Source organism: Petromyzon marinus, chromosome 35 (genome assembly GCF_048934315.1).
Source record: "Petromyzon marinus isolate PM22_M1 ecotype Great Lakes invasive population chromosome 35, UKy_Petmar_22M1.pri1.0, whole genome shotgun sequence".
NCBI lineage: Eukaryota > Metazoa > Chordata > Hyperoartia > Petromyzontiformes > Petromyzontidae > Petromyzon > Petromyzon marinus.
In genome coordinates, this window is record NC_133701.1 from 13127305 (window position 1) to 13152927 (window position 25623).

Below are 25623 nucleotides of genomic sequence, written 5' to 3' on the forward strand. Positions count from 1 at the left end.
GTTCCATGACTATTTTTCAGGAGGGTCCTGCCAAGTATTTTGCTGTAAAGGGGTGATGTTGCTACGTATTCGCCATAGAAACAGATCACCCACAAAACCTTAAACATCTGGCAGCTCACTCGCATTGTTTCAATTAAGCCCCGTAAGCTTCACCATCCGAGACACATATCTAACAGAGAGGTTCTTTCCCAATAATCGTTGGGTAGTTCAGCAGTATTACTTTAATCAAGCCTGTGCATGAGACACTGAATGTCGAAACCGGTCCAGAGTTGTGTTTTTTGTTTGTTTGTATTATCAACCAATCAATGCTCGTGAAATTGTGCATTCCTGAAGGCCGTGGCTGATGGGATGTGTCAAAAAACATGTATTCGCCTCGTGTATGTGGAGGGCCAGTATAGAGGAAGGAGTCCGCATCCTCACAGCGAGGGAGGGCTCTCCAACCATCTCTGCTGTGTGGTCGCGATTCGGTTATGCGGTCACGGATGTGGTCTCGTTGAAAGTCTCCCACGCACGTGCCCGTGGCCGGGAGCTCCCTGGGAACCCTGCCCCCTCAGCAGCTATGGGCGCTCTCGTGGGATTTCACGGCCTCCCGGGGAATCAAGAGGGCCTAGAGGGTCCTCTCTAAAGCTCGCGCATGTGTTTGTTGAACTTATTTCGCACCGTACGTAGACAAGCGTGCTAATCGGAGGTGCATCATATAACCTAATAGGGGCCTCTCTATAGGGGGGGGGCTCTCTATAGGGGGGCCTCTCTATAGGGAGGCCTCTCTATAGGGGGGGGGCTCTCTATAGGGGGGGGGCTCTCTATAGGGGGGCCCTCATGGGACCCCAGCGCCTCTCGGCAGACTGGTCGCATCTCAAGATCTCAGATATCTGAAGTGGTCCTGTTAATGCCATCTCTCATGATCATCCTGTGGCAGGTTAAAGTTTCGAGTCCGTCGGGGGGGGGGGGGCGATTCGGGGTCTTGTGGAACCACGAGGACTGTGGTACTCTACTTCTATGCTCCCTCCACGGGGCCACCCAGGCGGTAACTGTGGGGGCATCACACACGACGGCCTCCTCGCAACAGGACCTGGGCTGCTTTGGCTCGCATTGGCTTTCTGTCCCCCGGACTCAGGAGGGGACGGGGCGACGACTGTGAAGGCCGTGGTCTCTGGGAGAGGTGGTCGACACCGTGCTCTATGTACAATATGTTGAACTTCTTTCGCACCGCGCGTAGCCAACCGCGACGGTCGGAGGTTCGGGGACACCCGTCATCTGGCAAATGCACCTCGGCGTTTCTCAACCCCTCCACGCCGTCGACGGCCCACATTGACCAAGGTGGTGAAGTATGGCTAAGACGGCCGCGTGAAGACAGAGACCCTCACCTTCATCCACATCCAGCAGTGGACTATTGACCACGGCGTGAGGGGGGGAGGGAACTCGCCCCCATTGGCCGATGAGGTAACCGCGGACCAATCGCGACGCGCGCTCTCACCCAGCTCGCGCTCTCACCCCAACCAATCGGAGCAGCGGGGGGGGGGGGCTCTGGGCCCCGGTGAAGCCCCCCCCATACAGCGTTGTCTTGCTCCCCCCTCCCCCCCCCGTTTTATTCCTCACCGCGCATCGGCGCCGTGCGCCGCGGCGAGCCAATGGCGCGCGGCCTCTGGGGCGAGCGCGCGAGGGCGCGGGCCAATGGGGAGGGCGCGCGCGCGCATCCGCTGTGGGGAATGTGATCGGCGCGGCCTCGCCGCGTTGCCGCAGTGACGCCGCGTCCCTCCCCGGCGCCGCCATTTGGCTTTGTTAGCGGAGACGCGGACCCCGGGGAGAGACAGCGGGGCAGAGACAGAGAGACACGCGCACACGCCGCGACGGGAGATCGAAGGCCAGGAGCGAGGGAGGCGACACGGCGCGGGGACGCCGAGGGACAGGGAGACGCAAGGTACCGCGGAGCTGACGCGGGGAAATGCAACGGGGGTGGTGGGTTACGGATACGCCGGGAGAACAGCGCAGAGTAGACAGTGGGAGACGCGGACAAGGGAGAGGGTGACAGTGAGACGAGAGGCGCACGTGTCGAGGTCGGGGTACGGAGACAACGTACTGCTCGGAGACACGGGATGGTGGGGGGGCGTGGAGAGGGACGGTGAGACGCAGGGGCCTCGAGCGCAGACACGCGGGGATTAGAAGACCCGAGGGCCCGGCGGGTTGGGGTTAAGGATGAAGGGAACAAGAGGCGCGGAGACGAGCCAGGCATGGCGATAGGGAGACATAAGGCACCGCATGGAGACACAGGACAATGAGATTAGCGAGGACACCGGGAGCACAGGGTGCACGGGGACAATAGACGCGTGGAGACAGTGTGGAGACGCGGTGCCCACTGTGTGCGGTGCAGCACTCATTCAAACTGGGCCTCCCGTGGGATGATCCATCCTCACGGGCCGGCAGGGACAATCGCTTTTACCCAGCATCTGTTTACGGCGACACACGGGGGGGGGGGGGGGGGGTGCAGCACCACCACCACTCTGCCTTTGTCTTCTCGGTGCGAATGTCTGCAAACTGCATCGGACAAATAACCATTTGGTGTTGATTCTATCCAGGGGCGGCTCATCACCGGCAAAGGACAAAATCACTGCGCCACCGCTCCCCACTCACAATGCCCTCTCATCCATTCAGACTCGCGCGTCATCTCCCAATCACGAACTCTCCTCACTCGCTCTGTCACTTTGCCATTCACACGATCGCGCAGCCTCGCTCTGTCACGCGCTCATTATCGACGACAACAGCTGCAAATTCGCCACCAAGTGGCAGTGACGTCACCGCGGCGCTTGTGCCAGGCTAGGTGCACCGAGGAGGCCACGTGAAGTGTCGAATACTCGCTGCTGACATGAGGTCACGGGACAGACCCAGGTGCTATGGGTTGACTGACTAAGATTACTGGCACCACCTGTGATCCTCAGTGTGGCACCTCGCTGCGTTTTATACGCCCCGGCGCTCCGCTCGTCGTTGTTGTGAGCGTCGAATCCCTGCCCTCCCCGCTTTTGTTGGAGGGGAGACTGCCTCCAACTAACTGCCCAGGAGCGTCCTTTACGAGCCTCCTTCACGGTCGATCTTGGGACCGCGGGTACCAGCCATCGCCATGTCCACGCAGTGCACACACCGCGTCAGCCGTCTCCTCTAGGCCGTGCCACTCAGACACATTCACTCAGTCTCACATCAGCCCCATCTCTTTTCCAGCCCGTGCCCATTCACTCACAAACACACACTTTCACAACAGTCCATCTCTTCTCTAGCACGTTTCTGTGCTCTTTTAGCCCCCCTCTATCCGGCCAAACAGAAGGCGCTTGGGGCATGCGGTGGTTGGGTCTTGTCGGCTTCGGGAATCAACCAACTACCGAAGGAGCTCTCGCTGATGGGGGCTGTGTCCATATCTCACGCTGACTAAGCTCGCACTGTCTCACGAAGTCACACGCTGGGGATGCTATTGTCTAATCCGCCTTCACCCAGTAAACACTGGCACAATAGACGCAGGGTAGACGAATTAATCTCCACAAAATTAAACCAGAGAAAAGTTAAATGGCCATCGTTCCACTGGGACACGCACTGATCCGGCCAGGCTGCTGCTGCTCAGCGGTAGAGCGAGCGGGGAATGCTGAGAGGTTCAAATCCTGGTTGGGGGTAGTTGGGGTGCTTGGAGCGTCTCATCCCATTAACATCATTGCGTCCGGAGTCAATGGAATGAGCACCACTGTCTAGGGAAGTCAACAGAGATTGCCCCGTTTGTAAATGAGTCCCTGCCGTAGGAATGTGGAACTTCCACAAATGGCTCTGTACAAGGCTTCTAAGCGGGAGATGGGCACGGATGCTGCAACAATTCCCATTTCAGCAGGGAGTCGATTAACTCAGAGGGTCAGTTAACTCAGAGGTTCCGTCATGGAGCTCTCCTGGACGGAGACGTTGGTTGTTTGAGCTCATTGTGAAGATCCGATAACATGGCTTTATTTTAAACACCGTTACCGAACACACGGGCCCAAAGGACTAACACGTCAATCAGCCAGCAACAAACAGCAACTTCAAAGTTTTACTAAAGCTATGAGTGTCATATTTCTTTGAATCGAGCAAGTTTATTATTATTATGAAAGCTTGGGAAACGAGGCAATGGGAGATAATTCCAGAGTTAAGCAGTGCAAAGTAAAAATCATAAAGAGAAATGTGATCTGCAATGTGGTGAGAGTGGGTGAGGGAGTCTGTGAGTGTGCTGTGATCTGCAGTGTGGTGATTGTACAGTGGGGATGAAACAAAAGAGTGTGGTGGAACCCAGGGCCGGATCATGGTCCCGTGAGGCCCCTGGGCACATCTCTTTTGGAGCCCCCCCCTCCGCTTTCCTATATTGGTGTTTTTCTTGCCTTCCTCCTCGCAAAATAATCCACTAGATCGTCAAAATCTAGCTGTCTGGCAAGGTCTGACTCGTTTGACATAAGTGACAATGAGCTGAGACGTGTTTGGCACATGCTACTCCGCAGCTCATTTTTTTATTCTGCCTAAAAGGGAAACTGTCCGCCCACCCTGGCAGTTTTTCACTGGCTAAGTTAGACAAATCCGAAGTGCCACGAATATATTGGGGAACACTGACTGCAGATTAAGTGCCTGCAACGTCTCAAGCAATTTAGTTGGGCATTTCTCACTTCAGAGTCAGACATGAAAGACTTGAATTGGATGAGTTCGTTGGCAAAGTTCATGTCCAGGTCTGATGGATATGCAGCAAAGAGTGCATTTACCTTTTCCACTATGACATCACTGTTAGACACCTGATCTGACATAAACAGAATTCCAAAGAGACTGGTCAAACGCTTTTAGGCGTCCAAGCGATGTTCAAGGCATGCCACTAGCTTATCAATGACCACATAAAATGTTTCTATTTTCAACTTCTCCCTCCCCTCATCTGCAAATGTTTTGCGTTTCTTTCGCTGAAGATCGTGCTCATATGACTGAGAGACACCTGTCACATTTAAGGCTACCCTTCCAGAAACGTCAAACTGGTCTCGCTGTCCCACCACAAAACCCCTTAACGAAGACAAAAGCTGTGCTGCTACAGAGATGTCAATGTCACTTTTCTGTAGGATGCATGCTTGTAGTGTGGAACAGGTCAAGTATGACGTCCCAGAAATGTACCATGAACATCATCTCTAAGGTGTCCAATTTAGCACATAGTCCAGCGGCCTCAATTCGAGTATCTCTTTTCTCATTATCATCATTGCACATACCACCGAAGGCCTCTCTAATGTGGGTGTAATTTTTCTACAGTGCCTTGGTTGACTCTGCCCGAGCACTCCACCGAGTCCTGGACAGCGATTTTAATGTCAGTCAGTCCGAAAGACTTTCCCCCATCTGTGTGTGGATGAAGAGCAAAATCTGTACAGTGACTGCAACATGTAAAAAAACTCGTCAGCCTCTGGGCTACTGCCGTCTAAGGTGTTAACACCAACTAAGTTAAGTGAATGTGCTGCGCAAGGCACATACTCAGGTGGGCCTGTAGCCTATTGTATTTTCCTGACATGTTGCTGGCATTGTCATATGACTGACCTCTACAGTTTGAGAGGTCCAAACCAAGGCCCTTCACCATCAAAGTCACACAGTCTGCTCAACTTTTACCAGTGTGGCTCTCAATCGGCTCAACGCCCAGGAATCGCTCCACCACATTCCCGCTGCTGTTAACAAACTGGAATATGAACGTCAATTGGTCCACATGTGACAGGTCTGGGGTGGAGTCAACAATTATTGAAAAATATTTGGCATCCCGAATCTCATCTGCTATTGTTTGGCGCGTTTTCTGACCCATTAGCTCAATGAGTTCTTCACATATTGTCGATGACAAATAGGACACTGTCCCTCTTAATTTTCTGCCAAACTTTTTAATAAGTTCAGCTAAGAATGGGTCAAATTGTGACAGCAATTCTAGGATTACTCATTGGTTTTTTCGGTAAAGTCATGTATGTATAAATACCATGAAATTATATTAAATACGTTTCGAACGTAACACAAGCGATCTTCATCAGGTGTAAAAAACAAATCACGGAGGTAAATACAACAAGAAGATGAGAGATGAGAATTCAACAAACCTAAGAAAAAATATGTGATGCACAACCAGTCAGGTCAACAACACAGACACTTACCTGGCAGACCACGAATTTCAGAAGAGTGTTAAATTTCGTGTTCAACCTCTGGATTGAACATACCAACATAGACAGTGAACAAATACGAGGTAGGTAAATACAACAAGAAGATGAGAGACGAGAATTCAACAAACCTAAAAAAAAATGTGATGCACAACCAGTCAGGTCAACAACACAGACACTTACTTGGCGGACCACGAATTTCAGGAGTGTTAAATGTCGTGGTCAACCTCTGGATTGAACATACCAACATATACAGAGTGAACAAATACGAGATACAAGTCTCCTTGCCTCTTGGTGTCTCTGTATATGTATTTCTGCTGACTTCTATCTCGTATTTGTTCACTTTGTCTATGCTGGTATGTTCAATCCAGAGGTTGAATACGAAATTTAACATTCTTCTGAAATTCGTGGTCCGCCAGTTAAGTGTCTAACTGTGTTGTTGACCTGACTGGTTGTGCATCACATATTTTTTCTTAGGTTTGTTGAATTCTCGTCTCTCATCTTCTTGTTCTATTTACCTCCGATGAAGATCGCTTGTGTTACGGTCGAAACGTCGTGTTTAATATAATTTTATGGTATTTCTACATATGTGACTTTTCCGAAAAAAAACAATGAGTAATTTATGCAGTCACGAAAGCTTTAATTCTTTATCAATTCTAGGATGCCAAGGAAATTCCCGTTATGGGTTGACCCAAACCGTTCATTTCCCCGAAACGCAAATCCTCTTTCACCCAAGAACTTTATCACTGCTATCACTGCTACAACTATTTTCAAAATGTCCCTCCAGTATTTACGTTCCCCATCAAGTTGCTGCATGAGATCTGCATCTATAGCACTGCCCTTTGTCCGCTGTTGCAAGGCAAGCATGCATGATCTGTGTTCGGCACTCTTTTCGTATTCCCCGATTCTTTCAGAGTGCTTCCAGTCACAACCCCTGACTAAAGCCACCAAGCTTGCTGGATAACAGTTTGCAGGCAAAACAGTACACACAACCTGTTGAGGGTGAGTACAGTAGCCACTGTCTAGGAACCTTCTGCCCATTTGGCAATTTCCAGTTCAGAAGTTAATTGTTGAAACTTCTAGTCTTTCCACCAAGCACTTTATTTCGGACTGAAGCTGGGTATTTTTCACTGCGGTTTTGGAAGGGGACTGCTCCTCATTCAATAAGCACTGACTTAACAATGTCACTGGAAGTGCTTTGCCATAATGCAGGGCCAGTGACCTTATAGCACCAGGAATGGCTTGGTTGCTGATTTGATTCTTGTGAAATGCCCAACTGCTCCTGAGGTGGAAATGATGGTTCTTGTATACCATTAAATACTTTTTTGTTATTTTCTTTGAACCTATCTACGTGACTTTTCCGAAAGACCCAAATAATTTGGTGGAGCCTATGCACATAGGCCGCACCCCATCGATGGGGAGGGGAAAATAAGACCTCGTAAGAACTGTCGACAATTTGCAAATCAACGTTAGCATTATCTACTTCCGTGGATCTAAAACAGACGGTGTATGGAAAAAATGAATGGAGTTTTCCTTAATCTTTAAGTATGGATTAGGTCCCTTATATATGCATTAGTGTATGAAAAAATATAGCTTTTGGCATATATTTTTTAATGTTTCACAAAACTGCAGTGTATTTTTTAGAATTGATTTGTCAACGGCTAACTTAGCTCTCAACAAACGACGAACCGTCGGTCTCACTAGCTGGCTTTTTAGTGCAGCTAATTTGGTGGTAAGGGCAGCTAGCTGGCAAAAATGGCAGCTAGCTAACTAATATCTGTTAAGCTAAATCATATGGGCAGTTAGCTAGGGAAAATGGGCAGCTCGCTAAAATAAAGGGATAGCAAGTTACGGTAAGTCAAATAACGAATCCGCTTGCCATAATGACGCTGTTCAAACTGTCCTGTTATGCAGAATGAACTGACTTGTTGGTGAATATTGTATCATGTCACAGCATATTGCAGCATGCTAACCAGTGGCTTAGTTGTACAGAAGCACTGTACTCTCCGAGAGGCTCTCGTTTTAAGCATGAACTGTATGTACCAATGGGCCCAGGTGTTACGCTCGATGTATGCACCGAGGGGCCCGGGGGCCCTAGTGATCAACTCACACTGTCAGCACTCAGGGGCCCGGGGGCCCTAGTGGTCAGCTCATGCTTTAAGCACCGAGGGGCCTCACATTGTAAGCGGTGCGGGGCCTGGGGGCCCAAATGGTCAGCTCACGCTTTAAGCGCGGAGGGGCCCAGGGATCCTCACACTGTAGGTGCTGAGGAGCCCAGTGGCCCTAGTGGTCAGATCACACTTTAAGCCCCAGGGGCCTAGGGGTGCTCGTGGTCAGCTCACTCTTTAAACGCCAAGGGGTCTGGGGGCCCTCACATTGTAAGCGCCGAGGGGTCTGGGGGCCTTAGTGGTGAGCTCACGTTTTAAACGCCAAGGGGCCCGGGGGCCCTCGCATTGTAAGAGCTGAGGGGTCTGGGTGGCCCTAGTGGTTAGCTCACGCTATAAGCACCCAGGGGCCTAGTGTTCAGCTCGCGCTGTGTGCACTGACGGCCCTGGCGTTCAACTTTCTTCGGAAGTCTTGGGCCACGCCACTGCGCGCGGCCTGAGGCTTGGAGGACCCCTGGCAGTCCGAGGCCCCGGGGCACTGGCTCCACTGGTCCGGTCCATAATCCAGCCTCGTTGGAACCTAATCCTCAACTTTGGAGGTGTAATCATCGAGTTAAGTTCACGGGAACAATAACTATGGTAGTATTAGTGATAAAAGAGTGATTGAGAAGCGATTGGCGGGCAGTGAGTGAGTGACTGGAATAAATGAATGAGTGTAGGATCATCAATCACACTGACTGCTGCTTTACATTGAACTGCTGTTCTCGGTGCTGTGACTGACCAGCACTGTGTTCTTTGCAGGTCCTGTCTCGGCCCAGCAACAGGAAGCCATGTCGGGCGAGCAGGGCGGCGTGCCGTCCGGCGTGGGAGGATCGACGGTGCCCAATCCCGGGCCTTCTCACAGCCCCATGATGGGCCCCAGCCCAGGTCCCGGGCCCTCCCCGGGGGGTGGGTCCTCGCACGGCCTCATGGGCATGAGCCCGGGCCCGGCGGCGCCGCCGCACCCGCTCCCTCCCGGGGCCCACTCAGGCCACGCTCACGGAGGAGGGCACTATATGCACCCTGGGGTGCCAGGTCCCTTCCCGCATGACAACATCCACGCCCTGCACAAGGTGGGCGTCACGACGACGCGTCTGGCTGCGGCCGAGCCGGCCCGATCGGCAGCACACAATTTCACGTTCGTCCCCATCTGTTTGCATGCTCCGGAGTTCCCAGTGTCTCTCGGGACGCCTGTGCTCTGTTTTCCAGAAACTTCCTTTTGGGCTGCTTCGCCTCCAGCTCTGATCCTCACAGTAATTGGGGCGAGATGTTATGCAGGAGGTCGTGGGTTCAATTCCCACCCTGACGTCTGTATATTTAGAGTTTGCGTGTCTCTCTCCCCCCGTGGTCTCGTGGATTTTTCTCCGGGTCCTCCAGTTTTTCCTTCCACAATTAGAAACAGGCATTCAGAGTATTTGACTGTTGTACATTTCCACGTGACAAGTCATGTCGTTGAGCTATCATTTGTAGCCAGGTCGCTTCTGTAAAAGAGAAGTATAGCTCAGAAGGCCTTACCTGGTAAAATGAAATCAAAATTAGGTTAAAAAATAGTTTTTCAATGCACACACTTTTATTTGCACTGAAAAGTAGAAAATGTATTATTTTCACCCCAGAAATTCATACAACTTCATGTGCTGAATAAAAGTGGGTAGCTTGCATAAAGGAAATTAAACATATCAAATGGAAGCCACCCACTTTTATTCAGTACATACAATTGGGGTGAAACTAATTATTTTTACTTTTGAGTGTAAATAAAAGTGTGTGCATCAAACAACTCGTTTTTTTAACCATTTTTTTTGTTCCCATGAAAACTATTTTAACTATTTAACCGCTATTTTAGAAATGTATAGCAGCCAAATACTCAAAGCACATGTTTCTAAATGTGGAGGGAAAAATCGGAGGACCCAGAGAAAAATCCACACGACTACGGAGAGAACATGCACACTCCACATATGCAGGCGTGAGGGTCAGCATCGAGCCCATGACCTCCTGTATACAAGGCGAGGTAGTTAACATCTCATAGAGGGTGCCACGGTGGCGAGATGTTATGAACAAATCACCCGAACTTGGAACGTGCCCGATCTGGCCGGACTTCGAAAGCCAAGCAAATATGAGCTTGGACAGTGCCTGGATGGGTGCCCACCATGCTCAAACAGGTTGGAATAGGGCTGCAGGGCCTTTACCAATCCGCACTGACCAACCGGGGCGAAGTATGGTCAAATGCCCTCCACGACCAGCAGGGCGTGGAGAGGCCCTCATCCAGCAGTGGATTGACAAAAGGTGTCTATGCTCCTGCAGGCATTGTGTGGCACTCATCTCCACCAGTGGAAATTCCACATTTCCATAGCAGGGACCATCTTTAACGAGCACTGACAACTTCGCACAAAGTGGTATCTATTTTATGACGTTGTAGAGATGACAATGATGGCTTGCCTATGTGAACCTTTGACCCTGTAATAAATGAAAGTATACATATTGCTATACAACAGTAAATGTAATGAAAGTTGATAGCACGCAGCCCGAAGAACGGCTATTACAATTATAATAACGATCACCCCGATTGCAAAGTAGTGAATTAGAATTAGAACAACACGATGCGTATTACACGTTTAATTGTCATTGTTTGCGATCATTGAGTACTGTACTGTATGCAAGACAGTAAAACATATAGACTGCAATGTTATAACAATGCGCGCATTTGCACAACGGTGCATATCGCTACACAGTTTCCAAGTGCACAGATTTATCACATTAAATTAAAGCACTTATAGCAATAATCATAAGAACATTTTGGCAATCAAAATAAGCATAGCATTAGGGCATTTAATTCTAAATCATGATCACGGTTCTCACCTGCTCGCTCAACTTCAGCATAACCATGTTGCGCTCGCGCGTCGGAACGGACGTGACAAAGCAAACGATAATGCGATTTATTAAGATTATGACTAATTCTTTTAACAATAACAATAGTAATTATTGCAGTAGTAATTATCGTAATTGTTGATCGCGCACAAAGAGGGAACCACAACGGCCGCTCCGGCGCCGTGACGAGTGGTGATGTAAGCACGCCTTGCATTGGTCAGAGGCTCCCCAACAGCAGCCGCTCTGATTGGATAAGACGTTTCCCTGCGTTTGTGGGGCACGACCATTCTTGATTTGAAATGGGGGGGGGGCAGAATATACAAGTGTTTATTGTTCACATTAAGTAAAAAACACAGGCGCAGGATCGGCGAGAACTGGACCGTTTTTTTTAATTAAATCTTGAATTGTCACGCGAGATGAGTCTGTGTAGAAAATGTCAGCTCGTTATTAAGCGTCAAAGATTTGAAAGAATAAAAACAGACAACAAGGCAAGTTCAATAAAAGTGTGTAATTCGTTTTCATAGTTTAATACAGATTTCACTCCCTCTTCAAAACACCCTGTTCCATACACATTATATTACGCTGTTGTGAAGTGAGGCGATTCAGTAACATCACTCTGATATGCCATAAATTTCCATGAAGCTCACCTCTGGGTAACGATATTACCCCTGGTAATGGTTACTACTTATCACCCCTGGGTACCAGTATACAGCAAGTCCTCGCTTAACACGGGAGTTTGCGATCCTGAAATTTCCCGCGTAAAGGGAATTTGCGTTAAGCAGGGAATCGTTTTCCTATAAGGAATAATATTAAAGGTGGGGGTGCCGTTCCAGCCCGTAATTTTTTTATTTTTATTATTTGACACTCCAGTACATTGTTGAACATGTTTATTTTTAAATAACTTGGGTTTATATAGTGTTTGTATACATATACTAAGTGCGACAGTCATTTACTTAAATATAAAGTGTGGATATGGCGAGGAGTGTGAACATGCGTTAAACGGGGATTTACTGTATACGTACCACCCCTGGGTTACGGTTTACATACCAACCCTGGGTAACGGTATGCATAACATCCCTGGGTAATGGTATACATATCATCCCTGGGTAACGATATATACGTGTTATCTCTGGGTAACAGTAAGTACCACCCCTGGGCAATGGTATGCGTGTCATCATTTACTGTATACGTACCATCCCTGGGTAACGGTTTACATACCAACCCTGGGTAACGGTATGCATAACATCCCTGGGTAATGGTATACATATCATCCCTGGGTAACGATATATACGTGTTATCTCTGGGTAACAGTAAGTACCACCCCTGGGCAATGGTATGCGTGTCATCATTTACTGTATACGTACCATCCCTGGGTAACGGTTTACATACCAACCCTGGGTAACGGTATGCATAACATCCCTGGGTAATGGTATACATATCATCCCTGGGTAAAGATATATACGTGTTATCTCTGGGTAACAGTATAAGTACCACCCCTGGGTAATGGTATGTGTGTCATCACAGACATTTTGACATTTACTAAACCCTGACACTACTTCCCATGTGTGACAACCAATGCACTGCTTTTTCTTGAACAACATTGAATCTCATTTGTGATATAAATGTTTCCTAACGTTGTGCTGTCTTCTAACTGTCCGTCATTTTTTGCATATTTGCATGTTCCTGTTTGAGAGGAGCGCAAGCCTTAATATATAGAAGAATGTAGAGCTTGGGCAATTGTTGGCACCAGCTCACCACGTGGCTGCCTTCCCACTAATCTGTGGTTCCTGCTCGTGCCTCTTGAGTCATTGTCTCTCTTTGAGAGTGAGTGAATACTGTGCGGCGGCGGGTGCGTTATGAGTTGACATCACAGTCCGTTCTCCTTTAACGCGGTGGTAGTTGTTGCGTTCCTGAAGATCACCGCGTTATGTAAACATCGCGTTATAATAAATAATCTTTAATAGAGTGCAACGCACAGTCCGCGATAACATGTGAGATGCATACACAGCATCGGGAAGCATCCAGCAGCGTCCCACCTCCTGCGTTGCTATGCCAAGGCAGCTATTCGACCGCTTATTCTTGACTCGATTTGGTGCTTTCGTGACCGCTTATTCCTGCTCGCACAATGTACTTTCACTCACTGAAACGCGTTATATCCAATTCACATCCGCATTATGCAGAAAATTTGTCTTCCAATACATTAATCGCGTGATATCCAATTGCGTTATGAAAACAACACGCGGCGTTGTAGGAGAACGGACTGCATTAGGAGCCAATAGTGTCGCAGGGCTCTCTTTTTACACGAGACGGCATCTCGGGCGAGACGATCACGAGGGGCGACGGTGACTGTGGACCGCGTGCGCAGACCGTGGAGTCCCTGCAGGAGAAGGGAGCGGGCGACGATGCGCGCTTTGGCCAAAGGAAGCCCCTGGTTGTGATGAAGCCGGGCCACCCGGCCATGTTCCCTCCCAGCCCCATGGATCAGCACTCACAAGGTTCCCTCTGTCTCTCTCTCACTTCCCTGTGTGTGGGCCACAAGTGCCAGAATGAAGGGATCATTTGTGGGTTTTCTCCGGGCGGTGCGGTTTTCTCCCACACGTAGAAACACTCATTCATGGAGGTGGACAAACATCACGATATAGCATGGAACAACAGCAATTTATGGTAGAGCCAGTTCTGTGTGGTTTCCCCCATGCCTCTGTGCAAACACTGGTGCGTGACAAATTCTACGTCGATGTTAAATTCACTCATGAAAAGTCATAAGCCACCACCGATGAAGGGGAGGAGCATTCCCGGTGATAATTGTATTGATTACATTGGCACTTAGAAATAATAATCTTGTGAGGTGGTGGAGGGTCAATGATGATAATTTTGGCTTAAAACGAGCACCAAATTCCCTCACCCAAAAGCCAATATACATCTTGTGCACTGGCACTTTCCAGAAGGGCTGCTATTCCTACACCACGGCGTTTCCGCTCATTCCTACACCACGGTGTTTCCACACCTATTACTATACCACGGTGTTTCCGCAGAGGGGGGCTGCTGCAGGATGAATGGGGGTTTCTTATCTTGGCTTCTGTACGTATACATTTCCACCACTGACTTTGTGTCAAATGACTTTCACTTGCATTCATTGCTCAAGAGAAAGGTTCAGAAGATACCACCGACACGTGCCAACTGAACTGAGGTGTACGCGGGGGTGTCCCCTTCCTGTGTGCATGGGGAGCGGTAATGTAGCGGATAACACTCTGCGCTATGAACCCGGTGACCTGAGTTCAATTCCCGCTCACGGGCCAATACCAGTGACAATTATTTGAACCGGTCCTGGGCCCTCCCCTAGGGCGACTCTGCTTCAAATGAGTATCTGATGCGGTGTGTAAACATCGCCAATGGGGAAACAAAGGCGGCCAGGCGTGGTGCTGGCCACCCACCCCCTCGTGTGCCATGCTGGCCTGCATCGGTGCTCGCTAACAGCACTTGCCCCAATAGCCTGTTAAGGCCATAATGTGGGAGCAGGGATCTTTGTCTTTGCCTGTGTGCTGCTGCTGAACTTGTGCTCTGTGTCTCGCAGGTTACGCATCACCACACCCGTCCCCGCTGGGGGGCCCAGAGCACGCGTCCAGTCCCATGTCGGGGGGAGGGCCCCCCACTTCATCCGTGCCCATGGCCTCGAACCCGAATGGCCCCCCTCCAAAGGGAGATGCCCAGGCTTCAGGACCCGCTGTGCCAAATGCAGGTTCGGACTTCACCGAGCGAACGTCGTTGTAGGCGCTTTCATTTTACGTTTGCCGAGCACAAGCCGGCCAAAGGGGTCCAATACGCCGAGAAAGGCCAGCAACAACAAAAAAAGCACCGTCAGAGTTATAATAGATGAGTGTAACTCTTTTTTTGAATTGAGGAAGGAATTATTCCAAGAGTTTGGGGAAATAGACGATGTAAGGAAATTCCAAGGTGGAGCAGTGCGAGGAAAATTTAGCGGAAACACTTAAGTATTGTGACTTGCTGCCCAGTGATTGAACACCGTTTGGACGAGACCAAACTGTTTTTGGTAGACCTAGTTCTCAGCATGTGAGGAGGAACCGACGAGTGAGGGATCACGGGAAAGGTAGCGATGGCAGTAGCGATAGAAGAGTGATAATGAGGTGACCGATAGCCGGTAAACAAGTGACCGGAGTGAATCCGTGACTGCTACATTATCACTCACCCCGACTGCTTTAGGTGATGGTATGGGGCTTCTTCACAGCACCCAAGTGCTTTGAAGAAATGTTGACTTTTTGGAATTCGTCCGTGTGCAAGGCTGTGAACGCAGCAGCAATCACCAAATGGTCTTTACGAGCACCGACGTGCTTTCACCAATGCTGTCGGTGTTGCCTGTCGCCAACAGCGAATGGGGGGCCCGGCGCCCCCTCCCCGTTTAACCCGATGCAGCTGCAGCAGCTACGGGCGCAGATCATGGCCTACAAGCTGCTGGCGCGGGGGCAGCCGCTCCCCGAGGGACTGCAGATGGCGCTGCAGGGCAAGCGCCCCATGGGCGGGCTGGCGCCCCCACAGAACGCGCAGAGCCAGCCGCCCCCTCCCCAGCAGTCGGCCCAGCAGCCGCCCCCCCTGGGCTCTCCTCCGCAGGGCCACCTGCAGCACCAGCCGCCGGCATTCGGGGGCCGTCCGCAAGGTCCGTCTGTCTGTGTCTGTCCGTCTGTGCGTCCATCCATCCGTCTGCCTTTTATCCCTTTAATTTTGATCAGTTACAGGCCCAAATCGTCACATGGCCGGAAACATACGGCGCTCATCAAAGTTGTAATCGTCCAGAGGTGACGCGTTTCTTGAATTGAGTAAGGTTATTCTTTGGGTCTTTCGGTAAAGTCATGTAGATAGAACAATAAAATAATAAAAATTAAAATAAAGTGAATCAAAAATAATAAAAATATCATGACGTTTTGATCGCAACACAAGCAATCGTCATAATATTTTAATTATTTTATTGTTCTATCGACGTGACTTTACCGAAAAACCCAAAGAATATGAATTCCTGCAGTCACGAAAGCTTTAAGTGAAGATTTGAGTAAGGTTGTTATGATAAGAGCTTGGGGAAAATGGACGATGATGATGATGAGAGAGAATTCCAAAGTGGAGCAGTGCGAGGAGAAGAAGCAGAAAGAAATGCATTGTGACCTGCATTGTGGTGAGTGAAGTGGGTGAGTAGGTGAGGGAGTTAGTGAGTAGGATAGTAAATGAGTGGGTGTGAGTTGTTGTAAACTGCAGTGTGGTGGTTGGAATAGACAACACAAAACAGTAAGTCTGGTGGGGGAATCAATAAGTGAGTTTCACAGGAACAGTAACCGTGTTAGTAGCAATAGAGGGACAGGGAGGTGACTGGCTGCAGGTGAGTGAGCATGTGACTGGTGTCAATTCGTGACCACTGGCTCATATGTGTCTCTGCTTGTGCATACGCTGCCTGCATAATCACGGTGCCTTTATTTGCACTCAGCGTATCTCTTGTGTGGTTAGTTGTGTTATTGCATATCTGGGTGCTTGTGTTAACGTGTATGTGGGTTTTGCATATTGTTCAGTCAACTCCTGCGTCCGTGTGTGCAAATACGTGTGTGTGTAAATACGTGTGTGTGTGTAAATACGTGTGTTTGTAAATACGTGTGTGTGTGTGTGTAAATACGTGTGTGTGTGTGTGGGGCAGCGGTTAGTGCACGAGGCTACGAACCTGGTGTCCCAAGTTCGATTCCTGCTCACGGCCAACACCAGTAACAATTGTCTGAACCGGTCCTAATTCTTTCCTCGGTCTACCCAGCCTCAAATGAGTACCTGGTGTGGTGTGTTAACATCACCACTGGAGAGACAAAGATGGCCGGGCAAGGTGTTGGCCACCCACCCCCTCGTGTGCCGTGCCAGCCTTCATAGTTGCTCGCTAACAGCATTTGCCCCAACAGTCTGTTCATGCTATACGGGGGATCTTTGTCTTTATATAGTTACCGGTGTGTGTGTACCTGTGCAGTGGTGGTACAGTGGTTAGCGCGCTGCTCTACAAATGTTAGTTCAATTCCCGGCCACCATTAACATTTGTGATGAGTGATATCTAAATACAGCCCTGAGCCATTGGTTGATATTAAACATTCCTGTGGCAAGGGGTGAGTCTGTCCTAAAAATAACCACTTGACTTTCCCTATAAACTAGTACTAAATGAATTGACCCCTGAGAGATGATGGGCTGAGCCACCTGGCTCAGATAAAAACAAACCCACAATTCATTGTGTGTAACGTGTGTGTGTATGTGTTCTGTGGTGACGTTAATTAGGGATGGGGGTGCCCCCTGTTCCGTCCGGGGCACCTGTGGGGGCTCTGCCCGGGATGCCGGCTCAGCAGCAACACCCCCCCACCAACACCAAGCCCTGGCCTGATGGTAACACGCCACACAGCAGCATCAGCATCAATGGAAACGTACATTATTATTACTACTACAGTAGTCCCTTGGTTAAGAGTGACATTGGTTAACGGTTTTTCGGTTAACGTTTCGTCTCCCACAGGACCCCATGGTTTCGACGAACGTTAACATTTTGATTCACGGTATGTTTACGTTATGCATGCGGGCACCAATTTCGGCCAACCCGAGTGCTTGTAAGTGGGGCTGAGCCATGCCCTCAGCCAATCAGCGACGCCCATTTATGAGCGTTTAGACCTTTAATGGCTTTGTTTATATTACGTTTTATGTATTGGCAGTGTAAACAGCTCTCTTGCAGACTCGAAATCAATTAACAGTTTTTTCGGTTAACAGTAGTTTTCGTGGAACGGACTAAAAACGTTTACAGAGGGGACATACGGTACTATGCTCGTTCACCCAGGAAAACCTCACCGAGGCTCGACTCTTTCAAGAGGGTCCTGATGAATTGTGAAGACGATAGCAATGGCGGTTCTGCCGTGGTATGATGTTAACTACCTTGCCGGGTATGCAGGAGTTCATGGGGTTCCATCCCGACCCTGACACCTGTTTGTTTGGAGTTTGCATGTTTCTCTCTTTCCCCCGTGATCGCGTGGATTTTTCTCCCGGTCCTCCGGTGTTTCCCTCCACATTTTGAAAAGTGTGTTTAGAGTATTTGGCTGCTATAAATTTCCATATGATAAGCCACTTCATTGAGCTATCATTTGTGGCGAGGTCGCATCTCAAAAAGCGCTGTATGGCACAGTGGGCCTTACCTGGTAAAATAGATTGACTGCTGCCGTGTGTAATCCCAATGTAATGTGTGGTGTTTTTTGTTTTCAATTTTGTATATTTTTTTCCGTGAAGCCAGCACACAATTGTATAGGAGTAGGCTTTCACGGGGTCTTTTACTGTCCACTGTGAGTGAAGCAGACGGCCTTGCTGTATTTTATGGTTCATGCTCACTCAAGCATTAACCAGAGGAGCATGCTGGAGTCGAACCTTTGCAACAAATGGCGAACGTGCTACTACCTCAGGGCAGCTGCGTCATTGTTTACAAAGACACCATTGTTGCATTTTGCAAATACCTGATTTTATTTTTTAATTAAAAAACCCAGAAAATACCGAGAGACGGAACATCTTGTTTACAAAGGTATCCAGGGGTCGATTCGCACACTTGCATCGCAATCACATGATGACACGTACACACACAACCACGAATATACACACACAGATATACACGTGCACACTCGCCCACACTAACCGACACGTATATCCACACCCATGCATATACACAGATATACGAATGTACGCTCACCCACACACTCACCCACACATAATGACAGGTATACACACACGCAATATACAAAGATACACATACATACACGTAATAATTCACCACCCTACACATTCACTCACCCACACACTCACCCACATGTATACACATATGCACACAATATGCAAAGATATACATACACGTAATCGCTCACCCACCTACACAAACAAATACACATTCACCCATGCACCCAGACACATATACGCTCACTCATCCAAATATGCACATATAAACTCAAACACTCGTAAAACACACATAAAATACTGCAAAGGCGAGACTGGTGGCGTAGCCTCATGCGTGTGTGGGAGATCGTTCCGTGTTGAAGCAGCAACTCCGTGTCAGCGAGGGTGGTCCTGGTCGGCTTTTGTATTGGTCGTCGTTGTTGTTATTGTTGTCTCAGGCCCACCCCAAAACGCGGCAGGAGTCCCCCAGAAAGTGGCGCCCCCACAGACGGGCACAAGTCGGCCGTCTCCCGCCCAGACCCCCGTGCCGGCCCCGCACGCTGCCGTCACGCCCGTGAGCGCGCCCACGGCCCCTGCGCACCTGTCGGGCCCGCCGGGGCCTGGCGGTGGGGCCCAGCAAGGCCCTCCACTACCGCTGGGCCCCCAGGGGCCCGTGCCGCACCAAGGCGGCGGCGGAGGTGGTGGCGCCGCGCCGCTTCAGTCGAAGCAGACCAAGATGGTGCCGGTGCAGAAGCCTCGTGGCCTGGACCCCGTGGAGATCCTGCAGGAGAGAGAGTACAGGTGCCGCCTGCACTCGGATCGTCGTTTTGCACTGCGTAAGGCGCTCTGACGTGGCCCAGCAGCTGTAGTGCGTTCGCCGATTGATGCGGAGATTCACGGCTCACATACGTATGTATGTACGTACATTTGTATGTACAGTATGTTGAAATTCTTTCGCACCATACGTAGACAACCGTGCTAATCGGAGGTGCGGGGGAAAGACAACAAACTAGACACAAAAAGCAATTCTAAAGAAATTAGTTTTCAATCTAGATTAAAAAGTCCATAGCTCCAGTGGCTTCCTAATATCGGAAGAGTGTTCCAGACGGCCGCAGACGCACCCTGATGCATACTGCGTGGTGTGCGAGCGAGCAAGCAAGCAATTGCAGGGCTGCACCTTTACATTTTAACTGAGAACTGAGAGGATAAATAATAAACCACGTGGTGACTTAGGCCTGCACCATGTAGTTTTTGTACATTCGCTCTGTCCATCTGCGCATTCATTACGTTCCACTGGAATCGGTTACCCGATGCCGACTGAACTGGTAACCGATTGCGAGAGCGGTTACCGGTTAACAACCCTCGTCCATATGCAGGCTCATGCATGCACCAGCATGGATGGGAATTGTTCCATGGGTTTCATTCTCTTAAAGACCCAAGACCCACGTGGCATCATGGCCTGAGCCAGTGATGCCACCAGTGGTGGTTAGTGGTCGGAAACGATGCAAAAGGTGGAGCACCAGGTTCCCAGTACTCGTGGGGTTCATTGACCTCTGAGAGGCTTATCTGCCTTCATGATTCAACAGATGACCCAGGGACCCACAAACCAATTTCATGAGGAGAACTATAGACTTTGTTTATAAACAGGCAAGATTTGTTTGTGGGTTTTCCATATTGTGCAGTCAACTTTTGCTTATGTGTATAGATGTATGTGTGTGTGTGTTGTGGGGAGCGGTAGTGTGTTGTGGGGAGCGTGCTGACCTACGAACCCGGTAACACGAGTTTGATTCCCGCTCACGGCCAATACCAGGGCCTCCCCTAGGTCAACTCAGCATCAAATGGATATGTGGTGCGATGCATAAACATTGCCACGAGACAGACAAAGGCGGCCGGGCGTGGTGCTGGCTACCTACCCACTCTCTTGTGTGTCGTGCTGGCCTTCATAGGTGCTCGCTAACAGCACTTACCCTTACACTCTGTGAAAGGTTATACGGGGGATCTGGTTATAGAGTGGTAAGCGAACTGTGCTATGAACTCGGCGACCCAAGTTAAATTCCCACTTGTGACAAACATTCATACCGAATATCTGAACTGGTTTTGGGCCCCCCTATGCATACAGGGTGTGGGGTGTAAACATTAGCACTGGGAAGACAAAGGCGGCCGGGTGTGATGACGGCCACACCTTCCTCCTTTTATTCGCCATTGTGCTTCATGGGTGTCACTATCCAACAGCACTTGCCCCATCGGTTTGTTAAGGCTATACGGGGCACTATTTTCTTTGTTGTAGGCTGCAGGCTCGGATTACACATCGTATTCAGGAGCTTGAAGGACTCACGGCCGCGCTGCCCTTTGATCTTCGTACCAAGGCCACCGTGGAACTCAAGGCCCTTCGTCTGTTAAACTTCCAGCGCCAGGTAAGTGGTGCGCGGGTTCCACTGTGGTCACGGTGGTCACGGAGGTCACGGAGGTCATGGAGAGGAGATTGAACCTGGACATCTGCGTCCTCACGGCACCACCGCACCGGACCTGTGGCCTCTGGGCTTACTGCTGAAGCAGTGAACTGAGACTCTTGATTGTTGGTTTATTCAACCAAAGTTCCCTTGTCTAAAAACAACTCTTGAAAATCGATTACTTTTTGTGCATAACTTGCTAGTAGTAGCACCTCCGATTAGCACGTTAAGCTACGTACAGTGATAAAGAAGTTCTATATGCATACAATAGGGCAAGCTTCTCATAAATTAAGTTGCAAGTTGATTTTGTTGAACTGGGTGAGAACTCAAGAGACCAGGATGAGTCTCAATTGTAAGTGTGACCTGGGTCACGAACATGACAAAGCAGTAACATAGAAACAAAGCGTAGCAATGAAGCAAAGAGATATCAGAGCAGAGGCAACGAAATTGCAATCAGAGCAAAAACAACCAACATAGAAATCAGAGCAAAGACACAGAAATTTACGTAAAATACGTTTCCCTTAACAAAGGCTACATTTTAAAAACCATTCTCGATGGTCGAATTAAACATCAACGCGGATTTCGGGCGAATATCGCAGCCGCAGCACAGAGCGCAGTGCCGGCACGTTGACGTTGATGTCGCACCCCACACATCAGTCGGTTACCTCGTGCGAGCGCGCCACTCGCTCGCTCACTCGCGTGTGCACGTCTACGTGTGTGCAGCTCCGGCAGGAGGTGGTCGCGTGCATGCGACGCGACTCCACCCTGGATACGGCCCTCAACGCCAAGGCGTACAAGCGCAGCAAGCGGCAGTCCCTGCGTGAAGCGCGCATCACCGAGAAGCTGGAGAAGCAACAGAAGATCGAGCAGGAGAAGAAGCGACGGCAGAAGCATCAGGTGCCCGCGAACGCTACATATGGCCCTCTCCTCCCGGCAGGTCGGCATCGTTGCTTGAGACTGGTCCGTCGTCTTGGCGTCAGAGTTAAACTAAAGTTATTTTTAACTTTCATATTTTATCAGGCCCACTGAGCTATATATCTCTTTTTCAGAAGCGACCTGGCCACAAATGATAGCTCAATGCAGATCATGTGGAAATTTATATCAGCCGAAGAAAAATCCACGCGACCACGAGGAGAATGTGAAAACTCCAAATATACAGGCATCATCGTCAGGGTCGGGATCGAAACCACGACCTGCATACCAGGCGAGGTAGTTAACATCTCGTCACTGCAGCGCCCAAGCCAAGTTGAAAAAGCCAAAGTGAATCTCAAATGAGCACTGAGGCACTGGGGCTCATTTCTCGTTTACAGCCCTGCAAATCCCGTGGTGGAAATTCTTTATTCCTAAAGCAGGGGCGAGTATATCCATAGCACATAGAAGGATAATGGGCTGAAGTAGATGTCTTTGTGTGTGTGTTTGTCTTTGTGTGTGTCTTTGTTTTGTGTGTCTTTGTTTTATGTGTGTGTGTTGGTGGGGAGCGGAGTTCGATCCCCGCTCACGGCCACCAACACCAGTGATGTTTATCTGAACCGGTCATGGGCCTTCCCTAGGTCGACTCTGCCCCAAATTAGTACCTGGTGCGGTGTGTAACCATCACCACTGGGCAGACAAAGGCCGCTGTGCATGGTGTTGCCCACCCACTCTCTCGCATGCTATGCCGGCCTTCATAGGTGTGCGCTAACAGAACTTGGCTCAATAGTCTGTTCAGGCTATACGGGGGATCTTTTTCTTTTTTGCGTTTGTGTGTTTGTGTGGTAAATTTGTTTAGCTCTGGATTAGTGGCTGAATTGTTTGGTCATACCTTCATCGGTAAGGCTTCTGCCGATCAACCATTAGAGATGCTGCTGTAAGTGATTTGACAAATTGATTGCTTTGTGTGAGTTGGTGAATTACAGAACCACTATCAACCCACACCACACTCCACCCCATTCCACCCCACCCACACCCCACCCACACCACACTCACGCTGCGCGGCACGTTTCCAGACTGGCGTCATCATCACCTCCGATTAGCACGGTTGGCTACGTACTGTGCGAAAGATGTTCAACATACGAACGCGTACACCTGAGCTGAATTGTATCTCGTCTCCCACGCTGATGCTGCTCGGTGCTCCCCGTGTGTAGGAGTACCTGACCAGCATCTTGCAGCATGCCAAGGACTTCAAGGAATACCACCGCTCCATGGCGGCCAAAGTGCAGAAGCTGACCAAGGCGGTGTCCACGTACCACGCCAACACGGAGCGTGAGCAGAAGAAGGAGAACGAGCGCATCGAGAAGGAGCGCATGCGGCGCCTCATGGTGGGTCGCGTCGCGGGGGGCCACCCCTTGCCCCGTTGCACGCTTGGTCAAGCGTAACCAACGTCAGACCTACGGAGCTTGGGCAATTTGTCAGCGTCGGTTCTGGCTGCCTTCCCCCGGCTTTGTCTTTGGTTTTCCGCACACCTCCGTGCAAATAACTGCATGCATTACACATTAATTTTATCGATTTTTGTGAGGTCACGATACCTATTTCAGGAAGCTTGGTCAAGTGACGCCGTTACCTGGTTGTTGTCCTGACGATGTTTGCGGTAGTTTTGAGTGAAACGTTCCTCCTAATTGCTGCTAAATTTGGTTATGAGAATTGTTCTTCAACCCGGCGGGTGAGTGAACTGAAATGATAAAAACTGGAATGTCGTTAAAGCTTTTACACCATGTGATAGTTTTTTTGCTGCATTGCGTCAGGTGGTGGAGGGTTCTTAACGCAGATTTGGTCAGATCATCACGTTGTGGCCCAATGACAAAAACACTATTACGAATCAAACTCTGTAGCGTTTTGAGATAAACTTTGCATTCATGATTTTACGTAACATTTTTATAAAAAATCTATTTGCATTCAGTGGCCAGATAGAATAAACAATGCAGAAGTCCTGCAGAGAACACGGTGCAGGTGAGTGCTATAGCTACGATTCGGCGTAAACGATTGCGCTTGGTGGGCCGTGTGTGCAGTATGGCTGTGGGGCACATTGCCGAGACCGGCATTGCAGTGGTTTCCACAAGTCTGGCGACCAAGGGGAAGAGAAGACCTAAGAGCAGACGGTTAGGAGACTGTTGGTGCATATGTTGCGGGGTCGCTGCATGTCGACCGTGCAACAGCGGGGAGGGTAAAAAGGCATTGGCATTGAAGTTTTGTGGTGGTGGTGGCGATGCCATCCTGATCTTGCGTGTGCTTGCGTCGGCCTTCGGACGCAGGCCGAGGATGAGGAGGGCTACCGGAAGTTAATTGACCAGAAGAAGGACAAGCGGCTTGCGTACCTGCTGCAGCAGACGGACGAGTACATCGGTAACCTCACGGACCTGGTGTGCGAGCACAAAGCCACGCAGGCAGCCAAGGACCGCGAGAAGAAGAAGAAAAAGAAGAAGGTGAGTGAGGCTTTTGAACGCCGAGGCCCTTGTTGGGAAATATTGCGATTGTGAGCAGTCCGACCTCCCCGTGTTATCTGGGAAATAGCTTGCTCGAGTCTGTATAAAGTTGAGAATCGGAATCGGAACTTTTATTTATCCTGGAGAAATCCAATGAGCTGTGAAGGTCTTTTTCACAGATGTCGAGGAAGGGGGTTGGTCATAAATTTGCAACAACATCCATACACAATAGGAGTGAAAAGGAAAGGTAAGCAAGTCACTAAAAGTTAAATATGTAAAATAGATAAAGTATATGAGTTCAAATTATGTAAGTACACCAATTGCCAAGCTTCGGCAAGGCAACAACACAGTCCTTCAATAGAATTGCACATTAAAATGTTACTCTCGATACTACATGGGTATTAATCCCACAGAGGCTGCTGAGATATTGGTGGTTTGTTGCGCAGTAGTCAAATTGAAACTAATCAGAGGTGAAATTTTAGCCAAATTATTTTCAGAACCCATATTTGAGTGTCATTTTTTTTTGTGCAATTGGTAACTGGAGCTGCCGTGGTTTAATCGGGGTCCATGTTGCCAGTCCGATTCAATCTCCCGGCGCGGCAGTTTAAACACACCTCTGCCAAACCCAGCAGTGTGAATGGGTACTACCCACGGTTAGTCGATCGGCAAGTCCTCTGTGGTGGGGTAGAGTGTGGGCACTCCCACATCTTCCAGCCCCTTCTGGTCAATTTTGTAAGAGTAGACCAATTACCCCTCAGGAATTTGCTGTAGTGGAAGCCCCTTCCGGAAGGAAGTGCGTGAGCAAGCAATTGCAAGGCTGCACCTTTACCTCTTCACCTTTACCACCAGTGACCAAGCTGACACTACCATGGTGGCTGTCGGCATAGGAAGGCTGATGCATTGTAATGTTGGGCAC

The 25623-nt window shown here is 49.5% G+C and overlaps 1 protein-coding gene across 5 annotated transcripts in view; it reads left to right on the forward strand.

The window, feature by feature from the left end:
• Positions 1 to 1081: 1081 nt before the first annotated feature.
• Positions 1082 to 25623, forward strand: part of LOC116948974 (SWI/SNF-related matrix-associated actin-dependent regulator of chromatin subfamily A member 4-like) — a 66197-nt gene continuing 41655 nt past the window's right edge. For 2 of the 5 annotated variants that reach the window (XM_076071945.1, XM_076071942.1), the window contains exons 1-11: positions 1632 to 1921; positions 9059 to 9369; positions 13524 to 13653; positions 14730 to 14894; positions 15543 to 15827; positions 17462 to 17566; positions 19318 to 19660; positions 21147 to 21273; positions 22033 to 22206; positions 23433 to 23606; positions 24537 to 24707. In XM_076071945.1, the coding sequence (XP_075928060.1) occupies positions 9088 to 9369; positions 13524 to 13653; positions 14730 to 14894; positions 15543 to 15827; positions 17462 to 17566; positions 19318 to 19660; positions 21147 to 21273; positions 22033 to 22206; positions 23433 to 23606; positions 24537 to 24707 (1956 nt within the window). In that variant the 5' untranslated portion in view covers positions 1632 to 1921; positions 9059 to 9087. Of the gene's footprint in view, positions 1444 to 1628; positions 1922 to 7066; positions 7155 to 9058; positions 9370 to 13523; positions 13654 to 14729; positions 14895 to 15542; positions 15828 to 17461; positions 17567 to 19317; positions 19661 to 21146; positions 21274 to 22032; positions 22207 to 23432; positions 23607 to 24536; positions 24708 to 25623 lie in introns of those variants that run through there. The other 3 variants (XM_076071943.1, XM_076071944.1, XM_076071946.1) reach the window with 3 other exon arrangements.